Source organism: Anneissia japonica, unplaced genomic scaffold (assembly GCF_011630105.1).
Source record: "Anneissia japonica isolate Jap-2015-1 unplaced genomic scaffold, ASM1163010v1 scaffold287960_len3192837_cov198, whole genome shotgun sequence".
Lineage (NCBI taxonomy): Eukaryota > Metazoa > Echinodermata > Crinoidea > Comatulida > Comatulidae > Anneissia > Anneissia japonica.
In genome coordinates, this window is record NW_022712725.1 from 997,722 (window position 1) to 1,017,463 (window position 19,742).

The following is a 19,742-nucleotide window of genomic DNA, read 5'->3' on the forward strand; positions in this document are numbered from 1 at the left end:
TACCATATAAGTGAAGACGGTGCTCGAATAACGAAACAATATGATGTAAGGAGGGCAATAACCATTCGTTTCATGTTCTCTTGAACTCTCTAAATGCAAAAGAGTGAAAAAAAAAGAGTGAAAGAGTGCCTACAGGGACCAGTCCTGGTGGAGTGAAATAGAAAGAGTGAGATTTCACTCTATTCAGAGTGAATTTTAGGAATTTTTCACTATTTTAAGAATAATATTCACTCATTTAAGAGTGAATTTTCACTCGAAAAAGAGTGAAATTGGAGTGGTCCCTGTAGGCTCTCTTTTCGAGGGAAAATTCACTCTTTTGCATTAAGAGAGCAGGTTCACTTTTTTTTCGTTGCAGTTTTTGTTCTTTTTCGAGGAAAGAATGATGTGTATTCTTAATATAGTCCTAAGCAGCAAAACAAACATGTATATTTACAATGCCTAACATAATCTCTTATCAAAATTTACATTGCACATTCTTCATTAGTCTTCCATAAATACCGAGGGCTCTAATGGAAACAAGTTTAAACATATATTCAGGCCTCTATATACTTAATGAAATAAGTATTCTACCTAAATGTCAAAGGTTATACAAACTGCTGTTTTCCTATTCTATAGGTCAGTAATGATGCATTAGGCCTGCGTTGTTTTCTTTCTTCATGTTATGTTCTAATTTTCCTATTTTAATCAATTTTATTAGTAATCTCAGGATAGTCTGTGATATGGTATTTTTATATATTGTTTTAAATTCTGTTTATGATTGTTCACTTATTTATTTATTTAATTTCAATTTTCCGGGTCGTACACGTAACAGAAACTTACTACACTTTCCGTTTAGTCTTGTTAATTGTACAAGGCGAGGATTTTTTTTTTATAGATTACCATATATTTTTGATAACCTAAATAGTAATGATATTGATAATTTTCAGAATAATCTTGATAATAATAATAATAAGAATAATAATAATAATAATAATAATAATAATAATAATAAGCATAATAATAATAAATGTGTTAACCAATCTCCAGCAGGAAACATTTGGCACCAACGAAAGGAAGTTGGTAGTTAGACTTCAAAATGTGAATTAAAATGCATCGTTTCATAATTATAAACTATGAAAAAATGGGGGAATACATGATCTTCACTTTATCAATATGAGCAATTCTAATGGGAATGATGAATGATTGTTTTTTTGTTTGTATGTTTGTTATTGATATTTATTTGTCTACAGTATTTATAGTTTACATTAGATTGTTTATTAAACTTGTTAGTGGCGGTTTTCAAACGCGGTTGATTTTTAAATGAGTAAACAAATTGTTCCCAGTCATTTAAAGCAACGTCATCACTCTGAAGGAATGTACGCAAGCGTGAATTTTCATTCTTCAGATGTGTTGCGTCACTCACTGCTTTATTAATTATATTTCAGAAAATCATGAAGTGTTATTAAAAAGTTGATTGACATGTTTATGTGAAACATGCTACGATTAGACCTAATGAAGAAATACTACAATACAAAACAACATAAAAAAAAAACTAATATCACCAATTAGCAAGATAATTATTATGGACTATGGACAGGCTCCTTAAGATTTCGCTTTGTTATGCTGACAAGGTCCCTGGGAATAGTCCCTTAATTCAATCTGTGTGCGGTTCAAATTATAATGTGCTGGCAGAATTGATTGACGAGTATTAGGCCTAATTAATAATATGGTGGTCTCGAATAACAAGCCTATGTTAGTAATGTATTGATTTACAGATAAACAGTATCTTCCATTGAATTATTCGGTGAGGATATAAAAATCATATCCGAAATACTTATTTAAATGTCCATGAAATAATAATTGAAATTACAATTACAATAAATTGTGTCCAATATTGGTTAATTGAGCAATGAAAACTTACTAATAATTGTGTAAAATTGTGTTTTTGTTTGAAAAGATTGTATTCAATATATATATATATATTCAATTAAATTCGTTATTTCACAAATGTCACAATATAAACATACTTACAAAAAGGTTATCCCACCACAAGCATTGCTCTACATGTGGGACCCTTATAAACTATAAACTAAGCTAAATATATAATATATAGGCTATATATACCGTATATATATATAGTATATATTTTAATTTTAATGGGGTTTTGTCAACATTACGAAAACGATAACAAATACGAATACGTCATTATCATTGTCGTCATTCATTCATCAAACTTTATTGACAATATGTTGTACGAGTTAAATATGATATCCTTGCTTCATGCAAAAGTTGTGACAGACATGCTACTGTAGGGGAAATTTTCAAAAAAGTTAAACAAATAACTGTATTCATTATCGTTTCGTAAGCTTGCGAAAAACTTTTTAAATAATAGTGTAGTAATTTGTAGTACATTATTTAAACACAAATATTTTATTAGTGCTATAGTATATTAACCTTATTAAGTATTGTATTATGTCGTATGCTTATTTTAATTGTTACTATTGTCAAATTTAATGTTTTTCTCTAACATGTTTTAACTAAATTGAATTAAGATCTTTCGTATTGTTGATTTGTTCTCTAAAGATGCATTGTTTCCTTATCATTATTAGTGGCAGTACTCTTTATTTTGTTACTATTATCATTAAGGTTTTATTTAAGTAGAGACCACATACATTATATATTCTGTCATATTGTAGGGCCTATGTCTATTAAGGATATTTACAATCAGTGTACTGTAGATCGGACATTTCTCTCTCTCTTTATTTCGAAATTCATATACATATTCAACCACAGACGCTATATAGGCCTACGAATAGATAGAAAAAAAAATCTATATTAATATGCGAGTCGAGTACTAAACCTAGGCCTACATAAACTCTTTCCACTCTGAACAAGCTGGGGTGGCGTCAGCGGTGGCGTGGGGGGGGGTGCGTCGGGGAGTAAAACCACAATTCATCGGGGAGGGAAAAAATGTACATGTATTTCTGCATATTAGTGTGTTAATCAGTGTGGCTTTGTTGGCCAAAAGCGCTATTCAGTATAAGACTAACATTATATCAATTAGTTAAGACTCTCATCGACTGGGTAAGGCATCAGGCTTCTGATTCTTTTTCTGTTGGCAGCTGAGTGTTGTGTATCATATCATCTTTCTTATATCCTTACGGTTAAAACATCAATTTTTAAATACTTACGCAGTTACTTACATATACTCTATTCCCAACACTTTAAAAAAAATTTAAAAATTAAAAAATTAATATAAACTGAAATTTAAGCCAGAGAGTGCTATATGTACACAATTCATCGGGGAGGGAAAAAATGTACATGCATTTTTGCATATTAGTATGTTAATCAGTGTGAAGCACTTTGGCTTTGTTGGCCAAAAGCGCTATTCAATATAAGACTAAACATTAATATCAATTAGTTAAGACTCGCATCGACTGGGTAACGCATCAGGCTTCTGATTCTCTTTCTGTTGGCAGTTGAGTGTTGTGTATCATATCATCTTTCTTATATTCTTACGGTTAAAACATCAATTTTTCAATACTTAAGCAGTTACTTACATATACTCTATTCCCAACACTTAAAAAATGTTAAAAAGAAAAAATTAATATAAACTGAAATCTAAGCCAGAGAGTACTATATGTACATAAAACGATCCCATACCTCATTCCCAACCGTGGTGGTGATGAAGTGGTCTAGACCACCACCTCCCTGGACCCACATCTAGTTTGATTTCCAGGATCCGCCACTGTGAGGGTGATACAGACTTATTATATAGGCCTACGTATCTTAAACATTCTTGTATGGAAGTAAAATCTATTTAGGTTCCTCGTGACATCTCCCGAGTACTTTCATCATTGTGTAAAGCCAATTGCAGAGGGTTGTAGCGATTATGTTGTTCTGTTTGTATGTATTCCTACCTAGTGTCCGTTCCTGAGTCCAAAAACTTTATTTGCGTCTCTAATCATAATATTATGCATCCTCCTCTTATGACTGTTTTCTTTTTCTTTATCTTGCCAAAGACAAAGGTTTTGTCTATTTTTGTCTATTTCGTCTTTTCTTTGTTTTTTTTATTTATTTTTTTATTATAATGAATGAATTTTGTGAAATAAATGAAATGCTTGAATCTCGTTATATCGAAGTTGAAATTATCTTCAATCTCCGAAGTCGGATAAAATGTTTAGATCATACAGTAAGTGTATATATGTGCTAACCCATTATGTAACACTCACCATATTTCTTAATGATCCGCAAAGTGGCTGAGAAAATCAGTCTTAACAATCAATACAAAAGGCTGAGAAGAAGGCTTGAAGGAATTGTATAAAGAGAATAGCCAAGGCTATATGAAAACGTAAATGAAAAATACGGAATGTTATTAGGCCTATTATTATTATTCTTTGGATTTAGGCATAATAGAAAACTTTGTTACCAGTTTTGAGTTTATACACCGTGTCTCGGTGTGGAGGTGGTTTATAATTTGCTCTTCCACGAACTCTGACGCACTTTAAATATAAATATGTTAGTTTACACGTGGTAGACTGTTACTAACTGTTCTCATTTTAAATTAAAATTACTTTAGTATACGACATTAATGATATTGAATTTTAAAGATTAAGTTTATTAGCTGAAATACTCTTTAAGACGCCTACTTTTCTTTAAAGAATATATTGTGCTTGTGATTTTATTCTTGTTGACACTGGCAGTTTCAGACGTGATGTCAAAATCGATTACCAGAAAGTTAGCAAAAAAATGTTGATAAAAATTTGTACTATATAGGCCTACCTATTATGACTCTAACGAGCCTTTCCATTATACCCTACTCCTTGAATACCGTTGCTAAGGTGTGAGACTTGTGAGCTTGCGTGTTTGTGGGACAAACACGTAATCCTTTGGCTATGAAATAATACATTCCGATCAGTTTTAGTAGAGTTTGATTTTCATTCCGGTACAGGGGCGGACTGAGAAATTTATAGTTCCTAGGCGCACCAGTGGAAGTGCTCTCCCGTTCGTTTCGATACTACGGTATGGGGTATGGATGCAGTTTATTTTTCGTTAAATGTTAATTCTTTGGGCCCGATCTCAATTTTTTTTCCCTCCTACAAACGGCGCCATGCCCTAAAGGTGTATCTGTCATTCACTGAATTTGAAGAGTGGACAACCCGCCGAAAAACGGTCCAATGTCACGAAATTCTCAAAATTTCAACTGGAAAATCCTATAGGTCAAACTTCCAAGAACGGTGATTTGCATAACCATGGCATAACAAATATGTCTTTTTACTTTCTCGTTCACGTCAATTGCAATTTACTTCTGCACACAAGTAGAATGAATAAATGTCAATCAATGTTCTGAATCCTATATGAGTTGTATTCAGTCATGTGTACTTACTGTTGTTATTACTGTATACTCGAGACGCCTGTCATTAAACAATGATCTGCTTATAGGCCTACTGTATGTATTGAAAATAAACATCGCTTAAGTTTAAAGAAGTGCATAGGCCTACATATAAATTTCTTCAAATAATATCCACGCATTTGCTCGAAACACAACAATACCAAACAAATAGACCTTTTTTTGGCTATTTATACTGTATTTAAATTTTGACTTAAAATGTTAGTCCCAGTGCCCGGATTTTATGGAATATATAATAGGCCTATATATTTTAATGATAAGCTACCGGTAACAAGACGCGCAAAATAATTATGCGAACTGTATGATAGTGTACTTAAGAATATTACTAATCACTAAAAGTAATATTGCGCATGTAGGTATATAGCGCATGTTCTGCCTAATATGGAATCTGCACATCAGAATTGTCTAAATTATTAAATCATTATTAGAATTTAAAATGATAATGATAATAATATAAATGTCTACATTACTGAATTATTGATAAGTTGATAGTGTAAATAATAGCAATAAAAACAATAATAATAAAATAATGATAATAATACTAATAATACTAATAACAATAACAATAATAATAATAATAATAATGATCATAATAATAATAATAATAATAATAATAATAATAATTATAATAATAATAATTATAATTACAATAATAATAATAATAATTACTGTTATTGTAATTATCATTATTATACAAAGTGTGGTGCCTAAAGTATAGCATATATTTTATTCATCGTCTACGTATAGTATATGTAGTTCTATATTCACATACTACACGTAAGCGTAGAGCTACATACGTAGTTCTACATACAAATACGACACTATGTTTCTGTCAGTGTATAAAGATTAGTGTCATTATCAGGAGAAGTATCCTTTCTCGCCAGCTGAAAAGTTAATATGCATTTCCGTTTGTATTGTAATCGTCAACATCGTCAGATATACTAGCCTAGTATTGACTTATTTAAACACTCGATTTAAAATTCATAATGAATGATTGACAAAGATTGACAAAGTTAAAAATTCGTAAATAAGAAGATTATGTATTCGATATATGTACAACTTACAGATAGAAAGAAATGACACACTCAAATCAATTCCTTAATTATATGAACACCATTATAACTAGCATAAATTAAACTTACGGTTATCGATATAGATATATCTGTAAGATCTTTTAGTGCTATCTGCAAATACAAAGTATTGAAAAATTCCATAATTTCGGTAACAGTGGCAACTGTTGAATCCTTACTTTGCATATTCAAGTAAATAATATTCTTTCAAATAACCATTAGAACAATGAATATAATAGGCTAGACCTACAGTGCTGATTCTTCTTCGCGTATTTTTATTCTTTCTTCTTTTAGTTTATGTAGTTTTAGAAGAAACTATAATAGAAGAATATAAACAGATTAAAAAATCAGCCTTCACAGGATTTTTCAAAGGTTGAACCATATATATATATTTTTTTCCTATTTTGTTTCATTTTACTTCATATAATTCGAAACATCTCTCACTACTATGTTGTTTCAGAGCTTTTAGTGAAAAAATTCATCCACTTCACATCGCAATATCTTACATTATCCTACTACTGTACATTGAACATTCTTTTAATTATAACCAAATATTGCCTCATTCAGTGGTGTATAGAAATATTTTACTTATTTTACATGTGGGTGAGGGTTCAAGTTCGGGTGGTGTGGCGGGGGTGGGGGGAGCGAAGACTAAATAGAGCTCGATGAGTGAAAGGGAACACTATAGCTGGCAAAATAAGGCTATGAGCTTATTTTTAACTACTTGAGCTTAATTATTATTGCTCATCAAATTTCCAGTATGGGTCCCCCGGGGCACAATTGTCTTAGGAGCGGGAGTGCGCAAAATGAGTTCATATTACGCCTTCAAGTAAATACGTCATTGCTCGCATTGGTCTGGCACATGAATAGCATTATAGCAGTTTTCGTTCGAATTAATCAATCTTGAAATTACTCATTCATACCATGGAGTAAAGAATAAATCCATGTTCATACTACGTTATGTGTTTATCAAAGAGAGGCCTACAGAATACCGTTAAAATGAAGACGGAGGAAACTGATACACAAAATTATTAACCATTAGAAATATCCTTATACGGTATATATTTCAACATGTAGGCCCTATCAGCCAACAACATTCTGGTATTTCCTGTTAGACGTATTGTACAGCCGAATAATGCCGTATTATGTCATTTTTAAGAGAGCAATAATGCAATTATCTCGTGGTTTAACATATTTACTAAGGCTTAATTAATAGGCCTACTAAACATTCTTAAATACGGTATACTTTATTATTATATGGAATTAACAATCACGATTGATAAGTTTCTTGATTGAAATTCTATCGGTCACTCTACTATATACTAAAAAAATTTTTTAGCGCACTTCACAGAAAAATGTTAAATTTTTATTTCATCTTTAACATCTTTAAAGGTCTCTGATGAACAACGCAAACTGCGACCCGACATTTATCGAAAACACTATTACTTTTATATTCACAGTAACCAAGGCAACGCGATAGCTATGGAAACACACATGCGGAAGTCTTATTTTCAATTGTGTTAAATCATGGTTAAATAACACTTAACACATTAAGGAGACGAGTGGCAGCTGGGACTTGATGCTCGCCTCCAATCCCATTGTTCCATTTGAAAACCTGAGAAATTCCATGTTTTTAAAAGAAAAATCACAACGAAACCACACTAAGGCACGCCTTAATGCATATCCATTCTCCTAGTGGTAGGGTAATAGTTATCAGCTATCGGAGAAAAATGACTATCATCAATTATTATTTTTATAATAATAATAATAATTATTATTATTATTATTATTATTATTATTATTTTATTATTATTAGGCCTATATGATATTACTATTTTTATTATTATTATTAGTAGCAGTAGTTTCGTTATTATTATTATTATTATTATTATTATTATTATTATTATTATCGTTATCATTACCATTATTAATTATTTATTATTATTATCATCATATTTTTATTATTATTATTTTAGGTCTAAGTCTTATCATTACCGTTATCAGTATCACTATTATTATTAATAATAATGATAATGATAACGGTACTGATAATACTTATTACAGTCATGATTACCATTATCATTATTATTATTATTATTTAATTTTCATAATGTCATTATTATTATTATTATTATTATTATTATTATTATTATTATTATTATTCAAAGAAAATATTTTTGTTGTATGGATTGAAATATTAGGAATTAAAAAATAAAATTCAGTTCCACTTATCTGAAAACATGTTCAAAGTACAATATCGCTCACGCTAGCGATCATATCGTTCATGTTCGCTAAGTATAGCCATGGCTCGGTTGTTAATTAAACTTAGCTGTGTTAATGATTGATTCATTAAAAAAAATCTTTTCCTGTTTCTACATAGTCATATATTAGTAGAATCTAATATCTACAAAATCGATTTAATATGCCCTTGAAACTCCTAAATTGTCACATTTTCGGGGACACCCCCTCACTTTCAAAACGTTTTGAGCGACGGCCAAAAACGACCACTTTGCTCTCGTCAGGGACATCAGTTCCCCGTCGTGGACGAGTCGGCCCCTCGTCGCGCAAACCCTATATAATAAATATTCTAAGGCCCTATTTAAAAAAAAATCGTGGTCTTCCTAAGCTCGGCGCATGTGCACACATGTCGTGCACAGTTTGATCCGTTTGCACACTGATTTACAAACTATTCAGTTGTAGCTCTTTCGCATTTTTATTGATTTGCACATTTTGATACTAAATTTAGTATTACTGTACTGGTACTAGTACTGGTATGGGCATCTATAATGCGTCCCTTCCTTTAGGTTGTAGCGCGCAGTTCTTTTGCCTGGTAATTGGGTCCACGTGCTTTAAGTGTTGCTGCTGGTAATTAGCACAGGAGCAGGCAACCCCACCAGGTACCCATTCCTGGGTGGGGGTGGGGGGAGCAATGCAGATAAAGTGCCTTGCATAAGGACACAAACGAAATGCACAGCGAGGGATGAAACCCCGATCTCGAGTTTGGAAGACCAAACCGCCTACACACACATTGACATTTATTCTTCTGTTGATGGACGGGGATCACCGGAACGTTCAATAGAATCGTCGAGTCATGTGGATAAGCTAGATATGCGTGGATCATGTAGTGGGGAGGCGATGTGAGCAATGGCGACGCCAGCGGGGGCAGGGGCATAAGTCCCCTCCCCTAACCATTAGACAGGTCAAACCTCAACCAGACAGCTGGTCGAGAAGTCGGACCAAAAAATTTACCGGTATTTTATCAGCATTTAAAAGTATTTTTAAATGTCTGTTTGTGAGTGCCATTTTGGACATTCAGAGGTCTTAAAAAATATATAACCTTTCCCCGGCTTTGACAAAAGTATGCTGCTCCAGTGCCAAAATTATCCTTATCTCACTCAGCCCCTCCCCCCCCCCGTCGGACAGCTTAGCCCCACCCCCAGAAAATATATCCTACAGCCGTCACTGGATGTGAGGGGATTAGGATGTGAGAAGGGGGTGGCGAGTGGTTTTTTGGGGGTCTTATTTTTTTAACGTCTGTATTTTTCACATGAATACATGATTGTTGTAGGTCCAGTTGTAATACAGTAGTATGATGATGACTTTGAGATTAGGTCCTACGTGCTATAGGCCTACCCCAATGCGCTTTATTTTCTTCCGTTTCTTTCCGATCATACAAAAATCTTCATAGACATCATATATTTTCTGCCAGAAGGTCTGGGACCCGGGCCCCCGGCTCCGTCGGTAAAATGATAAATGGTTCAAAAATGTATTTCTTATCAGTGACATAACTAGATGAATTGAGTTGCTTATTCCTCCATGAATGAATGAAGTGCAAGGACCACGAATGACTATTTTACACAAGTGCAGAATTATTGTATATAAAACATTTGTTATGAATATGGAAGTAGGTCTATGAATTAATGAATACCGTAGAGTTAGTAGTAATAACATATTGCTGGTAAAATTTTAATTGCACTTACTTGCCAAATTTGGCTTGAAGCATTCATAAATTATTTATCACACTCTAGATGAGTTGTACTATCACTTGAATTGTTAAATGTTTTACATTAATCACAAGTTTTCTGTTTGCTCATTTTAGGCCGTATACCGATTGTACCAGGGAATGTTATTTTATAATTATTTCAAACATTTTCAAAATCAATCTTAATTACCAAATTTAAGGATTGTCAAAAATGTTGAAATGTATAGGCAATACAAACAAGTGCATTGTGTGTTTTTGTTTAAATATATAACATTAAAAAGACATTAATAATAAATTATAAGTTATAAGTTAATAAAAGTTATAAGTTATACGGTAGGTAGGCCCCTATTTGTATATATTTATGTAAAAAAAGTAAAATAATTGAGTGAAAGTAGTCTGGTGACTGGTCAGAATAAGCAAAAACCTCAAACTGCGCCGCACAGCATGAATACTTCTGAAATAGTCCTCCATGTATTATACCGTTAGGGTAATGCCTTCCTATGTGTTCCCAAGATATTAATTTTTGCTTCAAAAGCGCAAAATGCAGCTGCCAGAAACGTTGTTAGAAAAAGGAACCATGATCACATGACACCTGCTATAAAAGATCGTCATTCATTGCCAATTCACTACAAATTCAGATTCAATTATATTATTATGCTAATGTAAGCTCTGAATGTTTATCGTAGCCTACCATGGGGGAATTAATTTAGTCTAAACTAATCCCTCCATGATCGCCAATTGCCGACTTAATTGAGATCACCCAATGCGAATGTTTTCAAGAACAATCTTGAGGAGGCTTTTCTTGCAAGAGCATGTTTTGATATTAGGGGCTATTTATACCATGGAGGAATAATTTCTCCATGTTTATACTACATTGAATATTGAACATTTTATTCCTGACAGTTGGCATCACATAGGCCTATATCAATTGTTCTGGTGAGATTTGCTGTAAGGGCGAGTGTCATGGTCATATCCATTAGACCAGCATTAGACCACGGAGACCTTAGGAGATACGTGCAGATTTAACCCCAGGCACTTTCTCTCATACAACTGACTGAAATGCTCACATAGTGGCGCTGTAGATAGTTTTTACCTATAAGATTTTCTAGTTTATTTATAGCTCCGCCTGTGATAAGGGAACATTTGTGTGTCTGCGGGGGATAAATTTGTCTCTGTACGAAAGTCAATATAATAAGTTGTTTCAGACCATGCTTAAAGTTAGACGCGGCCTAATCCAACTTCGTTTGAAGAGTGAGTTTCTAAGGATTCAAACATCATTAATAAAAATGAATATGCAAAAGCAAATTACTACTTTGCAAGAATTTTAACTCCGAAAAGCAAATTAAAATCGCAGTCATTCATGATGACGTGCTTTAGCTTAGTATATTAAGCGAGCAGTGCCTGAAGTGCAGGAGCATTTTGGTTCAAGTTGTTTTGGAGAATTTATTTAAATTACAATGTGAAAAAGACTAAAGAAAATGTAAGCTATGACGTCAGAATATTACTATAGTTACTCGCTGTATGTACAATACCAAAACTTGAATAAACATTGCTTCACCCACAGATTGTCATCTTAAGTCAAAACAAAGCATTTTACAACACAAAATTTTTTTTTTTTCTCAAACAGGATGTTGGACGATATATGCGTTGACGTACGCACTCGTTATCTTCATCGCACTATGGGGAGACATTTCAGTTCAAGGTAAAGTTCTCCGTCTAAAGCCGGCTTTCCACCAAGCAAATGTATTCGCGTCGGCTTAAGCATAATGCACATGCGCATTCACATTTCTATTGGAGCTTTTGCTAGCATAAAAATGTGCAACCAATCAGAACTCTGGAAGCGAACCAACGCTGTCGATTCGCGCGATAATGGACCTTTCCGCTAAGCAACGTCCCTTGTATGTTGGTGCTAAAAAAGCCTGTCGCACACCAGAGACGAACGACATTTGGCGTACGTAAGAACATAGCTCAGGTGTGCAGCAAGCTTAGTTTCCACAAAACGACAGCATAAATGCATATAAACATGTGCGTTTGAATGACAACACGTCCGTGTGCTGCAGTAAGCGCGTATTCTTATTTCTGTTCTGATTGGTCAGTTATGTTTTATTAATACTCCTGAAGGTCCAATAGGGGTGCGTATAAACATGGGTCCGATGGCGAAACTGATTTTTTATATAGTACTGAGGGTCGCAAGCAAACTTATGGTGAAAAGGTTGACAATATGCATGTAAAACCCTTCCTACATCATTTTTTATTTACTTATTTATTTAATTTATAATTTATTTTTGACAGGTCTTCGGCGTCGGGCCCAAACAACAAGGCGTTCTCATAACCAAAGATTGTAGGCAGACCACACATATAGGGTTTTTATTTATTTTTTTCGCAGGCAGCAACAAAACTGCACTTTGCCTACCTGTGCTCCATACAAACTACGAACACCTAATATAGACCTAGGCCTACTTATAGGCATGTGCCTATATATTGCATTAATAGGATAGCGTCCACTATTAAAGATACCATATACCTTGTCTGCCAAAAATTAAGAAATACCACACAAATTTAATTGAAGTGTTGAATAGTTAAAAGGATCAAGTCTTATGAACTTTCAACCATAACGAAAGAAATTGTTTTTCGCTGATTTACAGACGTTTTTCTGATTTAAGATTTTCATAATCTATCCGGTCACCACAGTATATAAATTATCATCGAGGACCCATCAGAACTGCTATCAAAAAAGCAAAGGGCATACTAGTACTGTATAATACTGGACGACATAAAAACAAGTGATATACCAGATGCTAGTGGTCTCTACGATGACTATAGCTTGCCACCATTAGGGTACATGTAATTCAGAAACATTGACCATCATATAGACCACAGACCGCCTGTTTGGTTATTGATAATTTGTTAGTTTTCTTTTTTTATAAATAAAAATATCATTTGAAATTTTTCCTCAGCCTTAATTTATTCTTATTTTGTTCTAAATTTTTTAAGCAATTTCAACCTTAGTGTTCTTATATATGTGTTCTTATAAAAACAAAAGTTTGCCTAATTACCTCGTCCTTCAAATAGGCTGTTAAGCCAACGGTTCCTTTGTCAACTTTCAGTACGTTATCCAAAAAAGTGTAGGAGACAATGTCCCTTGGTGTCTTACTGACCATGATAGGCGATGCACTACAGCGCGGGTCTGTTCGGCTTATTATTATTTGCAAGGAATTTCAAAGTAGATGTAGATAACACTCTGTTGTTAATACTCTCCAATGTCTACTACGGTTGCAGCAGGTGAAACAACTGCAGTCAGCACAACGGAAGTTACAAATATATGACTTATTATATTATATTATATTATATTATTATATTATATTATGCCTATATTATATTATATTATAGGCCTATTATATTATATAATAATAATAATAATATTATTATTATTATTATTATAAAAGAGTAGGTACTACGACACATTATTATGTTATTATTATTCATTATTATTATTGTTATTATTATTAAAATAAAATAATAGGTACTACGACACAGCCTGATACTACACACATTACAACTTCAGATGGTGAGAACTCTTATTACTCTTATATTATAATTATTATTATTATTATTATTATTATTATTATTATTATTATTATTATTATTATTATTATTATAGGCCTATTATATTATATTACATTATATTAGGCCTATATTATATTATAGGCCTATTATATTATATAATAATAATATTATTATTATTATTATTATTATTATTATAAAAGAGTAGGTACTACGACACATTATTATGTTATTATTATTCATTTTTATTATTGTTATTATTATTATTATAAAATAATAGGTGCTACGACACAGCCTGTTACTACACACATTACTCCCGATGGTGAGAACTCTTATTACTATTATCAGCGTATTATTATATAATAATAATAATAATAATTATTATTATTATTATTATTATTATTATTATTATTATTATAGGCCTATTATATTATATTATATTATATTATATTAGGCCTATATTATATTATAGGCCTATTATATTATAAGATGGTACTATAATGCAATTGCTACTAACATGACACAAGCCTGGTTTCCTTAAAATCGCTACACTGTCGCTACGGTTTTTCAGTATAATCGTTGTAGGCCCAGTGGCGGCTCCAGGATATATTTTCTGGGCGGGCTAAGTTGTCCGACAGGGGGGACTTGAGCTCGTAGGCTCGAGCTGGGGGAAGTGGTTGAGAGGGGGTTCTTCCTCCGAAATGAGATTTGTTTAAGAATAGCAACATCTGGGTGGCCGGAAATGGCACTCTCAGACTGTGACAGACATGTGTTGGCTTGGTGTGGGCCTATTTTTATATGTTTTATGGTCTGACTGTCCGACGAGCTCTGTCCTGGGGGGGGGGGAGCTTGACCGGTCCGGGTGATCTGTCCGGTGGGGGACTTAAGCCCACTGTCCCCTGCTGACGCCGCCACTGTGTAGGCCTACTGCGTAGCAGACTCCTACCCGATTCAACGGACCAATCAACATCCCGAAAGCGATAGCTGGTAGTGTTTGTATGGAAACCAAGTTTAACACGATTAATGCTACAGATAAAATACAACTAACACAAGTTATAACTGTATCCAACAAAATAGAATCTACCTATTCCACTGTGGCTATAACTACGACGGAAAATTATATTGAAACAACGAATACAACAGATTGGACGAATTCGACAACGGACTGGTTAAGAAATGATAATTTAACGGATTGGATAACAACGAATAGGACAACGGATTGGACAACAACGGATGGGACAATAACAGATTGGACAACAACGGATTGGACAACGACGGATAGCACAACGGATAGGACAACAACGGATCATCATACTGATGTCGATGTGACAAATCAAATTGTAACGACGTCACAAATGACATCCGATGTCACGACAAATGATCCACACGCAACAACAAATTCACATGTAACCTCTGCTACAACCAGAGGTAGGCCCTAATATTGTCATTCTGAAAAATGTGTTTCTGGCAGTAACTTGCCTATGACTTATGCCCCCACCTCTAATAAGACCTTTTTACTGCCAACATTCGGTTCTGCATTTAGCACACTGTACCCAAGCTATTAGGACAGTTGGGGTCCACAAAGAATGGGTCCACATATTTAAAAATGGGTCCAAATCATGTAATTTTATGCATAAAATGGGGCCACTTTTTTTGAAAAATGGGTCCCGATTTCTCATATTTAGCATAAAATGGGTAAAATTTAAGAAAATGGGTCCAGATTTTTTATATTTTTGCGTAAAATGGGTCCACATTTGTTTGAATTTACGCGTAAAGTGGGCCCACCCTAATATTTTCCCGCGCGACTTGAAAAAATCCTGGCTACGGCATTGACAGTACCACTGTTTCCAAAAGCATAATCTCCAATCTTTTTTCCAAGCCTATGAGTATTAACTTTAATGCAACACTTGAGACATATATTTTACCGTGGATATAATACTGTTCCGACGATTTTACATTGGTGGAGCTGGCTTGAACCTATAGTAATCTTAAACGTTTGTCGCTCTATACTAATACACTATGGCATATCAGAAAAATATTTTCTTTATCATTAGGTATGACGTCAGAAAATTATAATTATGTTATTAGGTAAATTTAGAAAAAAAAGTGAGATAATTGCCTATTATTTAAATGCCTCAAATATCATATGGAAAAAAACAAAACCAACCCAATTATGCAATTTATATATACACGTACAGTACCACACATTTCGGAATGAAAACAGCCACTGGTTAGATCTGCCTGAATCGTATTCGTTCTACTTGTGGTAAATCACAAGTAAACATAACAGTTAATGAAACGTTTTGGAAGGTGTTGGCGCTATGGTTGCAGTGTAGCCACTCAATCCTAAGTAGTGTGTAATTTATTTTACATTATATGCTACAAACTCACACATTCCCACTGAGCAAGATCCTAAATTTGTACTTTTCAACGTCATGAACAAAGTAAATCAAAATAAAGAAATTGTTAGCAAAATTTAATATTTTCAATTTCATTCAGAAATAAAAAAAGAGTTAAAATTAATAATTTTCATTATGAATTAATAACAATAAATATTACACCTGGTTGGTGAAATCGTTGATTTAATTCACTTAAAATAGGCCTATACTTATGTTGATTAGCATTTCCTATAATTGTGTTTAAAATCAGGCTCCGGAGGAAACACATATTTTTTGATATGTTGTAGAACTGATTTTTCTAAGACAGAAAAAATTAGTTTGATCAAAAACTGAGCAATGGTAAATGATATACAGATTTTTGAATATTTAAAAACTGTGGTAGTAAGGTGTAAATATGGGCGGTTACGCCCCTTTTCCCCCAGTTTTTAAATATTCAAAAATCTGTTTCTTTCACCGTTCTCCAGTTTTTCGTCTTCTGTCTTAGAAAAATCAATTCTAGGCTACAACATATCATTTTTTTCCCTCCGGAGTCTGACTTTAACATTTCACAAGGCTCCGAATAATTTGTGTATCTAGCTCTCCTACACTACAGTCGCCTTTGAATATGCGTGATTTGTAATCACATTTAAATGTTATAATATTGTAAAACGTATTTTGTTATTACCTAATCATCATATCTAATTGGGTACGTACATTATTTTCCACAAGCTACGGATGCTATGGATGCTATCTCCACTCCCAAACCTACCACTCCAATGCATGAAGATACTACAACACAACCTGGTCCTACAACTACACAGGCTATATCTACAAACGGTGAGAATTATTATTATTATGATTATTATTATTATTATTATTATTATTATTATTATTATTATTATTATTGTTTTTGTTGCTGTTGCTTGCTGTTGCTGTTTCTGTTGTTGCTGGTGCTGTTGCTGCCGCTGCTGTTGCTGCTGCTGCTGTTGCTTGTGATGTTGATGTTTCTGGTGCTGTTGCTTTTGCTTTTGCTGTTGCTGTTGCTGTAACAACAATATCCCACAGTGGAATGGGATTGAAAAAGAATATTTACTTCGATATACACGTCTGTTTAGAGACACGTTATTATTATTATTATTATTATTTTTATTATTATTATTATTATTATTATTATCATAAAATAGTAGGTACTACGACACATTATTATGTTATTATTATTCATTATTATTATTGTTATTATTATTATAAAATAATAGGTGCTACGACACAGCCTGTTACTACACACACTACAAATCCGGATGGTGAGAACTCTTATTACTATTATCATAGTATTATTATATTATAATTATTATTATTATTATTATTATTATTATTATTATTATTATTATTATTATTATATAATATTATGCATCATTTCTCATATCTTGATTACTTTAGTATAGTGTCCACCATCCCCAATTTTTGGAAAACAATCTAGATGACTCATGTGTTCCGAACATAAATTATCAACGGATGGTAAAATTCCTGTCTACAACCAAAGTATTAGAGTTGTGTATAATAATTTAGTTAAGGATAAAGTTACCAGACCCAGGGCAATGGCAAAATGGGAACAACAATATCCCACAGTGGAATGGGATTGGAAAAGAATATTTACTTTGATATACACGTCTGTTGGAGAAACTAAAATACAGTATTTCCAATTTCGATTCCTACACCGGGTTGTTGGTGTTAAGCAATATATGCATAAGATTGGTACTGTATTGTTAATACTGCAACGTCTACTTTTTGTAAAATGTATAATGAAACATTGAAACATTTGTTTTGGACTTGTGCCCACGTGAACCGCTTGTGGAAGAATATTGCTAAAAACCTAATAAGGGAAAACCCTGAATTCCTGGAACATGACATATTTTTTGGCCAATATAATGATGTCAAGAATCCTATTAATTTCCTAATTTTCAATGCCAAACACTATATTCTTACCTGTAAGTTGAATGATAAGCTTCAAGCGAGGAATTTGCCTGTAAATTTCGATTTTTTTTTTTAGCAGTGGAAAAGTTAATTTTGCAAAATGAAAATAAGGAACAGCTATTTATCAAATATATTAAACGCTTTAAAGACGGTTAAAAAAAACAATATTATGTTCCGATAGGAAATTTGTTACTCAATATATTAGTAGAATGTGACATTCTAATGTATATGATATGTATCAGAACAAAATAAAAAGGAATATGGACAGAAAAAATTATTCTTATTTTTACTATTATCATTATATTATTATTATCATTACTGTATTATTGTTACCATCATATTATTATTGTTATTATTATTAGTTTTATTATTATTATTATTATTATTATTATTATTATAAAATAGGTACTACGACATAGCCTGTTGTTATTACTCATTATAATTATTATTATTATTATTATAAAATAATAGGTATTACGACACAGCCTGTTACTACACAGAATACAACTCCAGATGGTGAGAACTCTTATTAATATTATCATTGTATTAATATATTATAATCATTATATTATTATTATTATATGGACAGAAAAAAATTATTCTTATTTTTACTATTATCATTATATTATTATTATCATTACTGTATTATTATTACCATCATATTATTATTGTTATTATTATTAGTTTTATTATTATTATTATTATTATTATTATTATTATAAAATAGGTACTACGACATAACATGTTGTTATTACTCATTATAATAATTATTCTTATTATAAAATAATAGGTATTACGACACAGCCTGTTACTACACAGAATACAACTCCAGATGGTGTGAACTCTTATTAATATTATCATTGTATTAATTATTATAATCATTATACTATTATTATTATTTTCATTATTATTATTGTTAGTAATATTATTATCATTCTATTTACTGTATTATCATTATCATTATATTGTTATTAGTAATATTATTATTATAATTATCATTAATGTATTATTATCATATTATTATTATTATTATTATTAATATATAAAATAATAGGTACTATGACACCGAAAGTTACTACGCAGGCTGGAACTCCAAATAGTAGGAACTGTAATTACTATTATCATTGTATTATTATATTATAATTATTATTATTATTATTATTATTATTATTATTATTATTATTATTATAGGTACTATGACACCGAAAGTTACTACACAGACTGGAACTCCAGATGGTGAGAACTTTTATTACTATATTAGTATACTTTATACTGTAGTATTATTATCATTATATTAATATTAGTAATATTATTATTATAATTATCATTACTCTATTATTATCATATCATTATCATTAAAATAATAATAATAATAATAATAATAATAA

The 19,742-nt window shown here is 32.1% G+C and overlaps 1 protein-coding gene across 50 annotated transcripts in view; it reads left to right on the forward strand.

Annotated features, from left to right (window-relative positions):
* The window catches only part of LOC117108104 (mucin-2-like), a 35,027-nt gene that overhangs the window by 5,043 nt on the left and 10,242 nt on the right, over positions 1-19,742 (forward strand). For 40 of the 50 annotated variants that reach the window (XM_033249998.1, XM_033250023.1, XM_033250036.1 and 37 more), the window contains exons 2-10: positions 12,069-12,143; positions 13,965-14,009; positions 14,286-14,327; positions 15,083-15,433; positions 17,113-17,220; positions 17,640-17,684; positions 18,826-18,870; positions 19,145-19,189; positions 19,546-19,590. In XM_033249998.1, coding sequence (XP_033105889.1) covers positions 12,069-12,143; positions 13,965-14,009; positions 14,286-14,327; positions 15,083-15,433; positions 17,113-17,220; positions 17,640-17,684; positions 18,826-18,870; positions 19,145-19,189; positions 19,546-19,590 — 801 coding nt within the window. The remainder of the gene's footprint in view (positions 1-12,068; positions 12,144-13,964; positions 14,010-14,285; positions 14,328-15,082; positions 15,434-17,112; positions 17,221-17,639; positions 17,685-18,825; positions 18,871-19,144; positions 19,190-19,545; positions 19,591-19,742) is intronic. The other 10 variants (XM_033250007.1, XM_033250021.1, XM_033250000.1 and 7 more) reach the window with 6 other exon arrangements.